Below are 18,277 nucleotides of genomic sequence, written 5' to 3' on the forward strand. Positions count from 1 at the left end.
AAAAAAAAAAAAACATTTCACAGACTGCAATACATTCTGCTTTCATTGAGAGAGTTCCAGTTACAGTTGTAGAAGAGGTTACTGCCATTGTTGGCACGCACCAGTGGGTATGATAAAGCATTAGCCCCTTTTCATGCACGGCTAATTCAAAGACAATGGTGTCTGCTCCTGCATCATGTGTGTCCCGCTAAAACACGCCAGAGGGAGCAATCACATCTTCTACACCTGTACTTGTGACATGTTTAAGAGGCTAAATTTGAATGAGTGACATCAAAAGGCATTTTAAATTGTTTTTTTTTAAATGACTGTATAAAGTAGTGCAATGTCCGAGAACCCATCAGTTTACTGGGTCTTCAACAGAGTTTCAATGACCCATTGGGGAGTCCCCCAATCGGGGAGTCTCTGATTTGGAGTCAGTCCCACTAGAGTTAGTAACACACTTTAAGAATGAAAAGGAAGAGAATATGTAGCAGCAGCAAACCAGATAGCAGAAACCGGTAATAGCACAGGAACCCCGATTATGAAAAAGTACAACAACATTCCTTAATGACACATACACAAAAAATAGTAATAGTCCAAGACAAAAACTCATTATGAAGTCCCAGGAGGGGTCTTTGTAATTTCCTTTTGGAATCCCAAAATCTCACTGAATTTTTGCCACTAGAGTTGGACAACTCTGCCACGGCCGTGCCATTTTCAAGGTATTGGCATTTGTTTCTTAACCTGGACAAATTATTTGTAACAAGTAAAAAAGCAGAAAGGGCGTGCTGATAAAGATCAGGAGAATGGGAGAAGATGAGAGGTCAGTTTTTCCTGGTTAAATATTTTATAAATAAAACAAGCAGGGTAACGGAGATAAACACTGGAAAGTATGCTTTTTAACTTGATACACCTCATTTGAAGACCCATACTACCTGACCTGAGAACTTTCCTTTTGACAAAATATCTTTCAAATACTGTATATTCTGTCAGTCAAAACAAATTAGGTATCATCTACTATTGAAGAACTTATTAGTTGCTGCACAATTTCAACTGGACTGACAAGGCTCCCAGAACCTAATAACCCGGATTTTATTTCTAGTCGGGTGAAAATATGACAGGTAGAACGAGGATTGCTCAGCGAGTAAAAATACGGACTCTAAAAAAAGCAATGACACAGAGTTTGAATCCGGGGAACCTGGTTCAATTCCCGGTGTCCGTTCCGTGTGAACTTGGGCAAGTCACGTTATCTCTGTGCCACAGACAAAAAAAACAGATTGTAAGCTCATCTGGGCAGAGACTGTGTCTGTAAAAATTCCTGTGTCCTGCGCGCTATACCTTAGTTGTGAAGCGTTTTGCATCACATTGGGAGAAAAGTGCTCTATGAAATAAAGTTATTATTAACTCACCTTCATGATATTGGGCAGGTGTGTTAGGTAGTAATGATTCAGGTGGGCATTTGCTGCTGCTAGTGCCAGAAGATATTCATTCCGTGCCTCTGCCAGCTGCTGGGTGCAATCCACCAACTGTGTTGAGAACTAATATGAGAGATATATTACATTGCATGACAATACCTCATCTCATTATCTCTGCAGTCATCAAATCTGTATGGACCTGTCCAATCCACTGACAATTCAATTCAAGGCATAATTGATACACAATATAAAAATAAACTAGATGGCGCTCTAAAACTCTCTAGACCTCTAAGCAGTGCAAGTGAACATATAGTGACAATAAATAAATCAATATAATGTGCAGTGCAAAAAGTGAAAAAAGGTAATAAAACACTCAAACCCTTGGAGGACTGTTTCAAGGTCCAAACGGATACATACAAAGGAAAAACCAGGGGAGCGAAAATACCTAGGAAAAAATATATAAAACTACCATAGTGCAGTATTATTAAAACAAAACACAGTGATAGGAAAGCTCTCAATATGGCTATAATGACACACTAAATGATATCAGCAATGTCCAACAGCAAAAAATATCCAATAGCAAAAAATGGAAGCAAAAATAGGAGGTAGTGTAGATTCCAGAAGAGAAACCCAGAGCCCAGATAAAAAGTAACCAAAGCAATTTATCCAACACTGATAAAATGGGAGGCTTACAGGATTCCAAATGGGTAACAGCATAGGTAGTGGGGTCCAGATGGTAGCCGAGTAGCGATCTCGGGATCCCGTCACACCGCCGCTGCAGCCACAAGTCTCCGTCCTGACAAAGCCATCACTAAGAACGGCGAAACGCGTATAGCGTGACCCTCAGTGTGTGATCTGGAGGGAGAGAACCTGCTGGGAAGTCCCGTGACGTCAATTTCGATCGGCGGAGGAACCGGAAGTGACGTATCGGCTCCTAGCAGAGACGCAGGACGGAGACTTGTGGCTGCAGCGGCGGTGTGACGGGATCCCGAGATCGCTACTCGGCTACCATCTGGACCCCACTACCTATGCTGTTACCCATTTGGAATCCTGTAAGCCTCTCATTTTATCAGTGTTGGATAAATTGCTTTGGTTACTTTTTATCTGGGCTCTGGGTTTCTCTTCTGGAATCTACACTACCTCCTATTTTTGCTCCCATTTTTTGCTATTGGATATTTTTTGCTGTTGGACATTGCTGATATCATTTAGTGTGTCATTATAGCCATATTGAGAGCTTTCCTATCACTGTGTTTTGTTTTAATAATACTGCACCATGGTAGTTTTATATATTCTTTCCTAGGTATTTTCGCTCCCCTGGTTTTTCCTTTGTACATAATTGATACACAAGACTTTGGCATCATTTCCCCCACTTTGTGTGTCCCCATAAAATGATCAGGTCTACCTAAAATAAAATGTTTGTAGTTGGTAGGGAATATGAATTACATTAATACAATCTGCTTGATACAGTTCACTCTGGTCCTTTTAAAAATATGTATGTACCAACAAATAATTTCCTATCAAGAAACTATTCCAGAATCGCAGAATCATCCATACCTTGGCACTGAGCTTTTGTAGGCTGGCCTTTGTGTGAAAGATCCCATGATCACTCTTCTTCAACCTGTTCAGGATAGAGAATATTTTTCTTGATGTTACTCTGACGTACCGATCTGACATCTGATCTGGACACTTGGTCCTTCATTAGTTCAAGCTAGTATTAATCTATTCAGAGTACTGAAGGAATTAAAGCATCCATTAATTTTAAGGAGCCATTTTTGGGACTAAAATATTGTTTGAACACATTGCACTGTACAATGATACAGATAATCTCTAGAATCTTCTGATCATTCACCTTAAAAAAAAAGGAATACAAAGACCATATTTAGGCTTGACACATCATCGTTGTAGAGGTAAAAGTATGTGTAATTAACTACATTCTTTGAGTACTGAGGAAAGGGTGATTAAATGTTCTTTTTGACCGGAAAAAAAGGTAGTTTGGTTCAAATTGGTCAAATTCTTTAGATTAGGTGTCTTGAATGAGATTTTTCAACACAAATATCAAAACATTACAAGTTGGGAAGTGCATTTAGGGAGTTTTGCCAAAAATGCACTTAATAAGTTTTACTTCTATGACAACGATATTCAGCCAACGCTGTTTAAACCGCATTGTAGGCTGCCTTCTGATTGGCTAAAAATGTAGCGCATTAATAGGTCAGCAATGCCCAGAATTTGTGGCACATAGCAGACATTAAGCACACATCACCCCCCACTTATCAATTCACGGTTAAACACCCCCCGTCCCCCCCCCCCAAAAAACCTATGATTGTGTAAAAACCACAATAAAACGTTATTCAAAAAAATAATAATTTATAAATACCCCCTGGCCTGGGCTGCTATCAATTCCCTTTAGACTCAAAGAAGCAGCCTCCAAAACAAGCACCCTTCCTCTCTCCCATTACTGCAGTATTTCTGCATTTGCTATGGCAAATCTTTACACAGAAAAAACTGCTAGGAAACATAAATGACGTTCTGGTGTGCACCCAGGGTTGCCACCTTCTACTGAAGGCCAACCCGGAGAACAAAGTAAAATATATATATATATATATATCTCTACTTGGTGCGGCTGCGTCTCCTGGCATCCTCCTACAATTTTCCCTCCAGCTGCAGTGAACATGGCTGCACGGCGTCAAATGATGCTGCATTGCCATGGCAACGGGATGCTACGTGATGTCATGACGCTACACGGCGTCACGCTGCCATGAGACGTGATGCCGCATAGCGTCATGACGTCACGGCCCGTTGCTATGGCAACACCGCATCATTTGACGCTGTGCGGCCATGTTCACTGCAGTTGGAGGGGAATTGCCGGAGATGCCGATGAACCCGGCCCCCACCCATAGATTCACAGGGTAAACCCGAAGCCTAAAGAAGTGTCCAGAACCTTGGATCTCCGGGTCAAACACAGAGAGATGGCAGCCCTGTCTGCACTATATAATTAGGATACCCTACAGCAGGGGTGCAGGTCCAGGACTGAGCCTCTGATTGAGCCACCTGTGCTGAAGCAGGGAAAACCTGACCTGTTGGGGGGGCTTGAGGAGTGGAATTGAGCACCCCTGCCCTACAGCATCTAAAATAGGGACATATATTTAGGGATGAATTCACGAACGTGCAATAGCTATTACCATTCATTAGCGGCTCTGAATGATCAATAACAGCTATCACACTCCAATAAGAAACCTGTCATCTTTAACTTCTTCTGTTTATAGAGGAGCCTGCAACAAATATCAAAGAAATGTTGCTAGCACCACCAGCACTAGGGAGGTTAAAAATATAAATCTCTTCATACTTATTAAACGCCCTTTAACGGAACAAAACATTAGCTTGTTCTTCTGGGTACATTAAATATACATTAATTGATTTAGTTTTTGCTATGCCAGGCGCTAGAAATGGTTTTATTCTGCATACAGTATGGACCTGATTTGCTAGGTCTGTATCTGAGAACTCTGGCACCAGTTTTTGCCTTTATGATGGTCAAATTATAATACAGTACTTTTTTTGTTTGTTTACCATAAAACAATCCAAAAAATTAATAAATCACTTGAGAGCACAGTTACCTGTCTCAGACAGGTCTGCAACCCTGTTTCTCACCATTATCTCTTAGCAGACACCAGTGTTTTCCAAACCTCTGCTCGTGAACCGCAGCCACACCAGGTTTCTGAGGCAACCACCTAACATTCTATTAATGTGCAAAAAAAAAACAAAATAAAAGGGGGCATTCACCTGGATGCAAGTGCATTGGTTATTTCCAAAACCTGGTGTGGCCATAGGTCACGAGGAGAGGTTTGGAAAACACTGGCATGCACAGTGCTTCTACTGCAGCCAGGGGTTTCTGGGTAATGACATGCAAATGAGCACAGTGTCAACGTTTACTTCATGTTAATTTTAACATCAATCCCTATAAGATTATGCATGCCGTATTACACAGTTTTGCTTTGTCTTTTTAGCACCGTCTGGGTTAAAGTGCATAGCCAGTAAACCTACTCACAGAGACCGGTTTTGACCTTTTGTTTCTCTTCAGTGTGAGGTTATACTGGCTTTGCACTGTGAAGTTGGAATAGGTTGCAACCACACATAATACTACAAGTTATGGTAGGGAAAGAAAAGTGACAAAATCCCTCCACCGTACAGTGTACAGCACATACAAATATCCCTTGTGAGCACATTCATATATCTCAGACAGGTCTGCGACCCTGCTTCTCACCATTATCTTTAGCATATACAGTGCTTCCACTGCAACAAGGGATTCTGGGAAATTTCATGTTTACCAATTTTGACATTCTGAACCACAAGAAAGTCACTAAAACAGCAGCTCTGGAGACCTTTATCCACTTTCGAACAGAATGAAGGTGCTGCATCAAAATAAAATACAAGCACTGTGGCAAATGGACAGTGCAGAACTGCATCCTAAAAAGGAAAATACTGTAGATGTTTGCCAGCTGTGAGGCCTTTACAGGGCAACATTGGCACTATTAGGTAGTACCAAGTACCTCTACTTTTTTATTTATTTTTTTAAACATACACATTCGCATAATCCAAAATAGAATTCTTTTTCGCATGAGAAATAGGTAACACAAACATGTGGACATTTTGTAGGACTGAGGGGCTTATTCTATAAAAGGTGAACCAGCCAATTGGCTGATATACAGTAAAATACGATCCTCAGATCTCCAACTCGGACATAGACATTTTTACAGAAAAAAAACCAACAACAAAAAAACAAGTAGTCCTTTAGTGGTTAGTGTGAAATTATCAATGGTTTACTAAAACTGTATACGTTGGATACTAAAGTTACATAGCCTTTTATTTCTGAGGGTCATTCTATGCACCGATTTAAAATGCTGTGCATTCACACTGAATCAAAGAGAAGTTACAATATACAGTATATCCAAACCAATACAGAAAACATTTTCTATCCTTACCAACTATTTGAATCGATATACTGAGCATCTTCTATCACCACTAAACCGTGCTTTTCCGATCTATATATTTTAAACTGGCCACGTGAGTGAGGAGGTATACAGTACAGACACAGATTTAAAAAAAAAAAAAAAATGGTATCTCAGGACCCTCCCTCCTCGCACCCCCAAGTCCCATTACTGCTTTAAGAAGTCTTCACTGTCCTATACTTTGGCAATACAGCCAGGCCCTTCTGTTCCCTTTTAGTCAAAACAACTATTCTTTGCCGGTTTGCCACTAAAGCAATCCTCTCTCTTTTCCTTAAACGATCCAAAAAGGTAGCAGCAGTTCAAGGCAGCGGTCGGGATGCTCATCACCTCTGAAGACCATCTATTCACTTGGGGTACATGGAAGGTTGCTCACCTAGCCTCAGCGTCTGCTGCCTTCTCTTTGGCCACCTCACTGACACGCTCCAACTGGACATACCGTTTCTTGGTTTTGCTGACTTCTTTCACCGTCTCCAGCAGTTCATTCTGCACTTTAAGTAGCTGCTCGATGCTCTAGGAACACATTCATTTTATTATTTATGTCTGACTGATTACGTCTAAAACCGTCAGAAAATTCCTATTCTTGGGGGGGGGAAAAAAGGACCACTTCAGCTCATAGTGGATAGTTGTTCAACTTCTATCAAGATATTAGATTAATATGATATATGCTCAACTTGTGACCTTCAGGTCTACCAACTCCCAACTCCCAGCATAGATACATACTGTACACCTTCACTTATTAGCAGAGCCAAACAAACAGCTAACACCCATTACCTTTTTTAGCAATTGCTCCTTTGCAGTTCTAGCTGTTTTTGCAGCTTCTGTAGTCAAGTTCCTATAGTTTTCTGCGGCCGTCACTCTGGTTTGTCCAATGGATGCAGTGCGTTCTACCACGGACTTCCATACCAGAAACACACTCCTAAAAAAGGAATGCATCATACATTACCATTGAATGAAATAGTCTGTACAGTACTTTATTTTAAATCGCTTTTCTCACAATGGGACTTAGAGAGCTTCATAAATTACACCATTTTTTTTTACAGCTGTAATGCAAGATAAACCATTAAGATGAACAGGATACATAATGGAAAGACAAGTATTAGATGCTGGACAGGTTGTAGTTCATTCATAAAATGGCTGGGTAAAAACCTAGATTAAAGATGTCCAGAGAGGGGGCCTCTCATACTGTAGAAGACAGAGTAGGCGCACTATGGCTAAAGATTCAGGTCCCAAAGGAAGTCAAGGAGATTCTGGGAATGATTAGTAGTCTCATTTTGTCATGCTTTGCATATCAAAAGGCCTATATTTAAATAGGTTTATCCGTATTATACGTAGGTGCTCTATGCAGAGAATGGAGTCGTTGTATGATGTGGCAAGAACGAGTCTGGTTAGCAGCATTCTGTACCAACAGCAGGCAGTGCAGCTCTGTTTCCAGAAATCCCAGGTCCTTGTAGTAGTCCAGGTGTGAGGACACAAAAAAACAAGAAAAACAAAGTGGCAGAATGGCGCACTGAGAGATCTAATATTTAATAACCCGAAAAGGGTTATTAAATATTAGATCTCTCAGTGCGCCATTCTGCCTCTTTGTTTTTCTTGTCTGTGAGCTCCCCTCCAGGAGCTCACGTTTCTAGGGGTGTGGAGTCCCTTATAGGCAGACGGCTGCAAGACAGCTCTTCCCCGTTCCCCTTCATTCCATCAGACAGCACCAGTGCAGAGTGACTACCCTGTTTCCTTGTGAGGACACAAAACCATGAACCAGGCGGCATGGAACTCTTTGTCTCGGCCATTTAACCGCCGACAGTTAGCTGTTTCCGTTTAGCTGCTGCGGGATGGTTGATGTGGCCATTTTGCCACCACCATCATTTGGTCGCCGGAGGTAGATCAGGGGTTAGGTTTAGAGGTTACATACCCCCGGCTCCTGCAGATGCGTAACGGAATGTCCTAGACTGTGAACCAGGGAAGGAAATTCCTCTGGGGGAAATCAAGTGCTTAATCCTGGCTATGTCCCTCAGGTGAAAGAATGAGAACTTAAACATCATGTGTCAGCTGCGTTCACGTGTCAAACAACAATAAAGGGCAAAACAAAAATTCTCCACACCGTCAGAGCTTAGCAACTGGGAACCCCAGAGTGCAAGTTGGTTGACCTAGCTGCAGTCTTCTGCAGACCACGAGCTCCCACCACGAGAATCTGTCACACATACAGTACACTTTAGGAGCTCTGCTAGACATCAAGCAAGGAAAGATAATGGGTCCTTAATGCCCGGTGCAAAGGACAAGTAGAGTTGTGTGTCATCTTCAAAGCAGTGATAGCCTGGCCACGTTATCTGATAATGTAACCCAGTGGTAGTATGGCTTCTAGAATTCTTCTGGGGTGTTGGGTGTTAAATTGTATATTAATCCCAGATTATATCTAAGATTACAGTATGTTAGTTGATTATTCTGAAGTAGGGTTATTTGCTGTAATACCAAAGAAAGTCAGATGGTATCTTTAGGCACGTGAAGAATAGATTCAGAGAGGATGATTCTAGTATTCCACAGTACAGTCCAGTACCTTGTTTTTATCTACTCCAAAGTGGAGAATTTACAGTCATGGAGAGTTCTATTTTAAAGGTAGAGGGAACTTGAATTTCATGTGAATCTCAGGGCAGAAAGGCAATGTTTTTGTTTTAGACAGACATAGCCGTGAAGGGGTTGATGGTGAATCTTTGGATATAAGGGGTGCTTTTTAAAAATTATATAATTAAATGAAATCTGTTTTATAGGAAGGTTCAGTAGCAGCAAAAAGGCGAGGCAGCGATCCCAGTTTCTTTAAGTTGAATGTAAAACTTAAAGAGCAGTTCAAAGGTAAATGGCACTTGAAAGTATAATCTAACTTCTAAACAATTACATTATCCTTATAGCCAAGGATTAAAACAGAGCAATAAATCCTATGAAAAAACAATATAGGTGAATAGTCGTGTCTAATTTTATGTCCTCTGAAGTGGTAGTAACAGACCTTGTTGTAACAAGTCCTTATGACTTCAGTTTTCACTTTATCAAGTACATTTGTTATATTGTAATGTAATATGTTTGATATGATATACTGTATAAAAACAGAGTCAAGCACACCATAAAATAAAAGCGTTCAATGGGTTGCAAAAAAAGGTAATCTTAATGACTTAAAGAGGTCATAGTAGCACCAAAACGCTGGATGCTACTATGGCTTCTTTAAGCTATTAAAAATTAAAAAAATTGCAACCCAATGAACTCTAAGGCCCCGCTCCCTCAGTCAGCGCGCCCGCACTGCAGACAGGCGGCGCGCTGACAGGCAATTGCTAAATGCGGTCTATAGGGTGCGGGAGTGGCGGGCGTGGGGTGTGGTTTGAGCGGAGGGACTCGCTACTCTCCCCCTCCCTCCCTCCACAAGCCCTCTGCTGCTCCAATAAACCCCCCCCCCCCCCCCCGCGGATGGCTGCAGCAGGGGGTCAGTCTCCCGGGCTGCAGGAGGCAGTCTGAATCAGCTGTGCATCGGCAGCATCTGGTTACCAGCGCATCACTACGGTCGTATTCATCCTCTCAGTGCCGACACGCTGACACACACCACCCCCTACCTTGTGGAGGAAGCTCTCTGACAGCTCCCGCCGCTGATAAACTCATCAGCGCACCACGTGACGCGTCACCGCTCGGGATCGCAATTTTCTTGCATCCCCTGGCGGCTGACGCGTCACAGCGCGTTGTGAGCCGTGCAGCGAGGGGGACCAGGGACCGGCTCAGAAGGATACCCCTGCTGGTGAGGAACGCGGCTGCGCTCGCCGCCGGACGCAGCGGGACCAAAGCCCAATACCCTTTAGTGTGCTTGACTCTGTTTTCCTATGACCATTACATCTTGACCAGATTTTTTGCCTTAGTACCCACCCTAATTACCTGGTACATTACCAGACCCCAGTTTGGACATCCCAAGTTGCTGGATCTGATTTTCTTTTTTGTTTATATAATATAGAAACACTGTCTGTGTGTATATATATCTATGGAAAAAACAAACAGAAAACAGGCGCACTCATAGTGTAGTAAAGTTACAAATTTATATGGAACTGGATAAAATAAAAAATGCGCACTCACAAACAAATCAGGAACATGAGCATGTATGAGATCAATTCTCAAATCGCCAACATGACGGCAAGCTCCCAGCAAAACTTCTGATGTCGATCTGGTGTCTCACTCGTGTGCTGCAGTATCCGGTGGATATATCCGAGTCTCTGTGTACTGGATGCAGGGCGTGCGCGCCACCAACTCAAACCCTCCGCCCACAGATGATTCTCTCCGGTTACCAAAGCCTCTAGTTATTAGTGACGTCACAGGGCTCTCCGGACTGGCTGTAGCAATTCCCAGCAAGGAATCCCTGCTTTAGCAGTCCTCACAAAGAAGGGGCTATATGTTCCTGACTGTACGATCGTGCATACAATGTTAAAAACAAGCTATACTTGCACTTAAGTCTCCAAAAACACACCCTACGCGTTTTGTCATTTAGACTTCATCAGGGACTCCCCTGACGAAGTCTAAATGACGAAACGCGTAGGGCGTTTCTGCAGCACACGAATGAGACACCAGATCGACATCCCACATCGACATCCCACTTTGCTGGGAGCTTGCTGTCATGTTGGCGATTGAGAATTGATCTCATACAAACAAAATCAGGAACATGAGCATGTGAGTGCGCATTTTTTATTTTATCCAGTTCCATATAAATTTGTAACTTTACTACACTATGAATGTGCCTGTTTTCTGTTTGTTTTTTCCATAAATATCCTTGAGGGAGTGGTGATCCCTATAATCAGGCTGCATAGACTGATGGAAAGTGTTTTTGGGACTGGATTTTCATTTGTATCGTATTTTTCTTTTTTATATATTTTTTATTATAAAATTGTTATTTGTTCATTTATAGCTATTTATCTATACGATATTATTTGGTATTGCTTATATTCATTCATGTATTTGCAATAATCTCCAAATTTATATGGTCTGTATATTAATCAGCTTCACAGACCTTTATTGAGAGTCAATCTGTGTTGGTTTTAGATATGGGTGGGCGCTACTTCATTTCTTTTTCTGTGTGTATATATATGTAAATATATATATATGTAACCCTCCCTGCCTGGCTTGTAGGGATATTACATCAGTGTGTTATGTAGGACTACTCCACATGTGTTCGCTTGACTCAGGGGCTGGATTCAGGTTGTTGGGCGATGAGTTACCAAGATTGTAAACTAATAATTTGTTTAGTGCCCACTCAACACTCGAACAGAGGTACATTTACTTACTTTCTCTACGTAAATGTGGGACCTAACCCTTGCACCCCCCTCCCACCCTTCACCCCGATTTGTTATGTTTTGTGATTTTAATTAGGCTGCATGAGGTTGGTGCATGTTAGCCATGCTTATCAGTATTGCTTGTAGAGCCCAGTATGGAGCTCATACATTTGTAATTATTTAAATTGAGTAAGAGATTAGGGGCCGCAATCAGCTGTTGCTACAAATACAAGCAACCCCACATTCTTTGAACATCCACTGATGAAGCACAAAGTGTAAAACGTGTTTGGATGTATTTTGGCCCCTGTAGTGATCCATAGTCTAGATAAGAATCTGGACGTCATCACAACAGATTACAGAGGCGAGACTACAGGCAAGCAGAAGGGGACCAGGGCTTCTGAAAGGGAGGGGGGGGGGGAGAGCCAGGACAAACGTCCCAAGCACGATGGCTGCGGGGGGCCCGGCCGGCGCTGGAAGTTTGGCCCGGCCCAATGTTATTGTCCGGCTGCCAGGCCTCTGATTGCCACCTGGCCTTAGCTCTCTCCAGCTTTTGTGGCCTCTCCCCCACTTGAAGCCAGCAAGGCCCTCTCAGAAGCACCCGAGGTTTGCGCACTGAATTTCCCCCCCCCCCCCCCAAGGTAAAGTGTGTGTTTTCTTTAATTGTATTTTGGGGTGGGGGTGGGGGTTGGTTATGGTATTGTGTGTGTGTCAGGGGGAGGGGGGTATTGTGTGTGGGGATTTGTATGGAATTGTATGCGTGGGGAAGGGGTGGGGGGGTAATTGTGCGTAGGGTTGCTAGGTGGCTTCTCCAGAAACACTGGACACAATGGTGAAAGGTGCAACGCGTCTGATAAAAATCCATGGGGGAGCATGTTATTTATAAATGATCTGATTGTTCCATCAAGTGTACACCAATTTGCACCATTTCATATTCTATTTTGTAAATATTCTGGGAATGGAACGCCCTCCCCAGAATTTTTTTCGAAATAGAATATGAAATAGTGCAAATTGGTGCACACTTGACGTAACAGTCAAATCATTTATAAATAACATACCTACAGTCATACTCTCACCCCACACATAACAACTGGTGTTGCCTGGTCCAGGATTTAACTGAGTTGTCCTGTATTTGGACACCTTGTCCAGTAAAAAAAAATAATTTGCAATGATACTGGACATGTATGTGTCTGTTATTACCTTTCTGGACATAGTGACCTGACCGGCTTGGGGGGCATGAGATTTCCCAGAGCATGACTGTTGCTAGGGGGCTTCCTCCATACTGATTATCTGCATTACTCAGCAGCAGCCAATCAGCAGGAGGTGGCAGGAGACTGGGGTGGGGCCAAGGAGAAGAGGAAACTACATGGAACAGAGAGAGGTTATTGTATTTTGTGGGGGGGGGGGATTATTGAATTTTGTATGGGAGGTATTGTATTGTAGAGGGGAGAGATTGTGTGCGTTATTGTATTGTGTTTATTGTGGAGGCGGGAAGTGTAGGTATGTGTTTCGGAGGAGGGGAGCGGAATGAGTGTGAGAAGGGGGGGATTGAGGGAGCAGGATTGAGTTAGAAGGGGCTCATGGAATGATAACGAAGGGGGGGGGAAGAGTGAGAGGAGAGAGGGGGCGTGAGTAAGAGTGAGAAATACATGAAGGGAGGGAGATGAATAGAGGGAGGGGTAAGAGTGAGGTGTAAAAAGGGGGGCTTGCCAGGCTGCTGACACACCAGGGGGGAGGGGGGTTGCTACAGAGGTATCTTGGGAAGCATGGGGTCCACGGAGGTGAAATTAACTTGGTTCAGCCACGGAGACCCCCTGTAATTATAATAATGAAAATGTTAAAACCTGCAATGCAGCATGTAGTGCCGCTAAGTAGGGAAATTAGCAAGTATGTTTCAGTGAGCCATTTAGGGTTCACAGAGCTTCCCTTTATACTTTATCATAAATGAAAGTTTGCAGGATCATACTGTATGTGCCACTACAAATCAAAGGCAAAACAGGACTGAGCTTTGGCAGTAAGCACAGAAGCAGGAGTCAATGAACCATGTTTAAATGCTCTTGCAAACCGTAATTGAAACCAGCAACGCCGTCCTCTTGTGATTTCTCATTACACAACAAGTCCGATTCTCCCCAGCTTCTTCCACTGATGTCATCAATATTTGTTGGAAGAGTGTCTGTGATGTTTGGCAGCATCTAGTATCCCTAGTCCAAAGTACAGAGCTGCTATTTATCACTGTGGATCATACTACACAACCCTGCCAAATTCAGAGAGATTTCTGAAATGGTTACTGTTTTCGGACCAGTTATCTCAAACTAAATTCCGCAGTATTAAGCTTTGGGGAAACAACAACAACATACTGAGGGGGGTTATATACTGTAGTCTGCCAGCTGCACAACTGATGCAAAATTCAGCACCGGATTTATACAAGAAAAATGACCAGATTTAAAGCAAATGGGATTTCTTTTCCCTCGGATAAATTGTGTGCCATTTTTTTTACACTTGTTTAGTGGTGCTACTCCACAAGACCTGTACTGGTCCATTTACTGACATGGGCCATGAGGGGTCATCATTGGAGGTGTCCATATCATTGCAAGGTTTACGCTGAATTTCCTGTGCTATAATAATAGGACTTTGGCTTTCAATGCAAATTGTATTTGTTGGCCATCAAAATATTATCAAATACATTATGGAAGCAGAAGTGAATCTATACAAGAATAGATTATGTTGCTAAATTAGGCTTCAAGTCAAAGCCCTCTGCCATTTAACCCCTTTGCTACTATTTTTAAGAATTACTTGATACACAGAGATTTGTTTAAAGCACTTGAGTGCCCTATGATGTTGAGCAAACATTAGAAGAGTTGTCACTGTGGTGGCCTTTTGAGGTCACAAGAAACAAGCAGAATACTCTTGTATCACAATAGCAAAGATCAGCCAAGATCACAAGAGAAGAAAATGACTTCTTCAATTCTGAACATCGTTGCACAGGTTGGGGGCCATGTCATGGCTACTTTAGAGTTACAGTCCTAGCTGCATAATGCCAATAACCAACACCCCAAAGTACAGGATATTGCTCAGGTCTGCTAAGAGGTTTGACAGAACTCCAGACATGAAGACCTGAGCCGAGAACAAATTGTTAGGCACAGGGAATGTGGCTATCCAGAGAATGGATCCAATGAAGGAGAAAAAAAGCAGAGCAGAACTATAGCAGAAACTGGGGCTTAGCAAACAAATACAGTATGTGGTTCAAAATGCATTTTATTGGAGGGGTGACAACATGGGAAGGTGGCAGGGGTACTCTGATGCGTTTCGCACCGCAATATCGTTTCGTCTCCGTAGAGGAGACTTTATCAAAGAGTCAAAAGAGTCTCTACGGAGACGAAACGCGTCAGAGTTATACACTCTGTGTATGTCTTTTTTCCTACTTGGATGAATAAATAATTACCTGATTTTACTGCGCTTGGTTATATCCTGATTCGGAGAGCAGTGACCGCTATTCTTGGAGTCAGGAAGGAATTAATTTTTCCCCTTAATGGGGTTTTTTGTTTGCCTTCCTCTGGATCAATAAGTAAGTATAGATATAGGATAAAGTATCTGTTGTCTAAATTTAGCATAGGTTGAACTTGATGGACCTATGTCTTTTTTCAACCTCATCTACTATGTAACTATTCCGACTTTTTCCTTCCATTACTCATCGACTGGAGCACGCAGTGTCGGCGGTCTACGGGGACGTTCTGGCATTCATCAGCAGCAACATGCGGACACGGAGAAATCATCGTGGATACCGAGCAGCTGATCCTAGAAGTGTGGGATATGGGGATGTGGGATGGGGTGCGGTGAGGGTAGCTACCAAGGATTCCGTGAGTATTCTGTGGGACACTTTGCAGCAGTGTTTCCATAGATGCTTTGGACTGCAAATAGCTTACTAGCCCCCCACCCCAGCTGAGTCTTATTAAAAACACACTAAAGACATTTGCAAGCCATCAAGTATCTACTACCCCTATACACCGACACATCCGAAGGATTCAAGATCATGCCCATTACATGACATTCATTATATTATTGCTATTGATCGAGCACCAGACTTGGAGGTTTATTCCTCAATTTTTTGTTCTCTAGGGTATATAGCCTGATCAGTATAGGAGGAGATTAGAGCCATAGCTGCTCTCACAGGCAGAAGTTCGTTCTATTTTTCCTTCTGATCTAGGTATTAGATTAGACATACCCTTTTATATATGAGCTCATTGGTTAAAGAAATACTTCAATAGACTCACAGGTGTATAACATTTATGTCCTCAGTAAAAAGGATTACATTTATACATTGTCATACAAAGAATACTCTGATGCACTAATATTTGAAACTCTGTTCTCTTGCTTTTGGTCAATGTTGCTGTCCAATTGGGAAAAGAATGCTGCAATAATTAGGCCTGATTAAAAGGCTCTCCCCACTTCACCTACCTGCATTCATCGGTTTCATTTTTCCCACGAGTCCAGTCTCTTTTAAGGTACTGACCCGCCAGCCTCTGCAGTGCCTGAGGGTCACAAAAACAGCATGTTCATAAAAGCCCTCTCTCTCTGCTACACTTGTTTACTGGAACATCTTGCGCTTTTAACACTGTTTCTCCACATTCTGCATTAGTGTATGAGGCCCACACATTCCACCTACAAGTCGGATTTATACCAACAGCCCAGGAGGTCAGCACTGGTCTCACAAATATTGATCCTAGTCAGGCAGGATGTGTGCTTTAGCTGCCAGTAACACAGTTCACACAGGAACATGACTGCCCCTTGACCAAGAGAAAAATGTTGATGCATTTCTCTAAATAAAAACCCCACTCTGACAGCCAAGAACGGGTCATCAAAATATGTACAGTATATATTTTTTTTTATTAAAGATAAGAAAATTATAGAGCAGTCTGGTTAAGCTCACGCAAAAAACTGAGCAATTTTTAAAAACTGTAGTAAAAATCCTTAAACAAATGTAATAATCATTAGAATTTTTTTAAATAAATTAGGTTTTGTCTTCTGCGAGGTCTTTTTATTGCATTTCCCTGCCCCTTGGGTGATGCCATATTGTTTGTGTTATGTATGACCCATCCCTGCCATAAGACCAAATACAAAAAAGGAGAATGAGGAACGAGGCAGCCACAACCTTCTCAACACACAGTGACATCACACAAAAAGGTAGAAGCTAAAAGGAAGTGACCAGTTTTATCTTATTTTCAGACATACTGTAGGCGAGTGATGTGTACATTGTACACTAATTTAATATTCTCTGTGGTGTAATATCAGCATTTCCTTATTCAGGCTGGCAGGGCGGAATCCTCTGTGTTGTGCAACTATGCAAGTTTGATCCCATTGTTAGAACCCTGTGCGTTTCAAGAAAAGAAACCTTCATGCTTGCAAGCTCGTCCCAGTAATTAATTGAAAAGATGCAAAAAAATGGTCCTCTCCCTCCTGAAAGCATCAACAAGCATAGCATGTCAGAGGAAAACTAGTAGCTCCATTTACTCCTCTCCCACTCCACCCCAACAAAGGCCGTCACATGTTTCCAATGATTATCATGATTATAATGTGCATGATAAGCAGCCCCCTGATGTCTCCACTCTTATTTCCCTTCAACATCCCACTGTTTGTTGCTGCTGCCTCTAAGTAAACAGAGTCCTTGTGTACAGCTAACTGCATGGGCTCCTTCTTTTATCCCAGTTCCTTATGTTTGTTTGCCATTTAGTACCACTTGCCAGATGCATTTATTTCATTTCCTCCTGTCGTTTACTGCTTGTGAAAATAAGCAGCTTTCAAACTGTGTGTAGCAATGTATTATTGTGTTGCAATAGCCTGATTACATATTTCCATGTAACATCCTCTCTGTGGAATTTAAAAATGTGTGTGTCAAAGTTTAACATTGAACTGAAGGCGTTTGCAACCTCCAGTAATTGAAGACCATTGCTGGGTAAAAGGTGACCCCCTGAAGCTTCACCTGCGACCCTCAACCTCTGCCTGCTGGCCAGTGCAGAAAAAGCAGAGATTCTGCTGGCGTGGATCATGGCTTCTCCCAGCTGCTTAATGTCACTACGCTGATAAATATTGCTCCTCTCCTGTGCTAATCAATAGTTCCCAGTGGAAGCCAGAGAGCCGGACAGTATTAGCAAGTGTGTATGTAAGTGGCATTATGTAACGGACTGGAGCAGGGAGAGAGCATATATAACGTGTGGATGCAACGTCCCTTCTGCCTGTACCCATCTAAAATAAAATGTCAATATTGTGAAAAAAACAAATGCACACAAAGGTTTTTTTTTTTTAACGTTTATTCCTGTGTACCATTGTCACATAAAAGACTTTGATCTCTGGAGTCACTTGATTACAAGTATAACATGTTTAGACACGTTACAAAAGAAAATTGGCTTCCCGGAGGTTGATAACATCATGAATGTTAATGTCAATGATCACTGCTAACTTTGCAGAAACAAATAAAGCATGCCACATTTATCTGGGGAAGTGAATGTGATATAAAAGATAATAACATCCAATCTCTAAACCAAAATTAAGATTTAAAAAAAAAAAAAAAAAGTGGTTTGCCAAAACATAACTTCACATTCAATAC

General features: G+C 42.2%; 1 protein-coding gene across 8 annotated transcripts in view; it reads right to left on the minus strand.

The window, feature by feature from the left end:
• Window positions 1-18,277, minus strand: part of FCHSD1 (FCH and double SH3 domains 1) — an 88,503-nt gene that overhangs the window by 32,105 nt on the left and 38,121 nt on the right. For all 8 annotated transcript variants that reach the window (XM_075602004.1, XM_075602002.1, XM_075602001.1 and 5 more), the window contains 5 exons: window positions 16,132-16,205; window positions 7,169-7,313; window positions 6,771-6,907; window positions 2,949-3,012; window positions 1,389-1,517 (listed from right to left, as the gene is read on the minus strand). In XM_075602004.1, the coding sequence (XP_075458119.1) occupies window positions 1,389-1,517; window positions 2,949-3,012; window positions 6,771-6,907; window positions 7,169-7,313; window positions 16,132-16,205 (549 nt within the window). The remainder of the gene's footprint in view (window positions 1-1,388; window positions 1,518-2,948; window positions 3,013-6,770; window positions 6,908-7,168; window positions 7,314-16,131; window positions 16,206-18,277) is intronic.

Source organism: Ascaphus truei, chromosome 5 (genome assembly GCF_040206685.1).
Source record: "Ascaphus truei isolate aAscTru1 chromosome 5, aAscTru1.hap1, whole genome shotgun sequence".
NCBI classification, from domain to species: domain Eukaryota; kingdom Metazoa; phylum Chordata; class Amphibia; order Anura; family Ascaphidae; genus Ascaphus; species Ascaphus truei.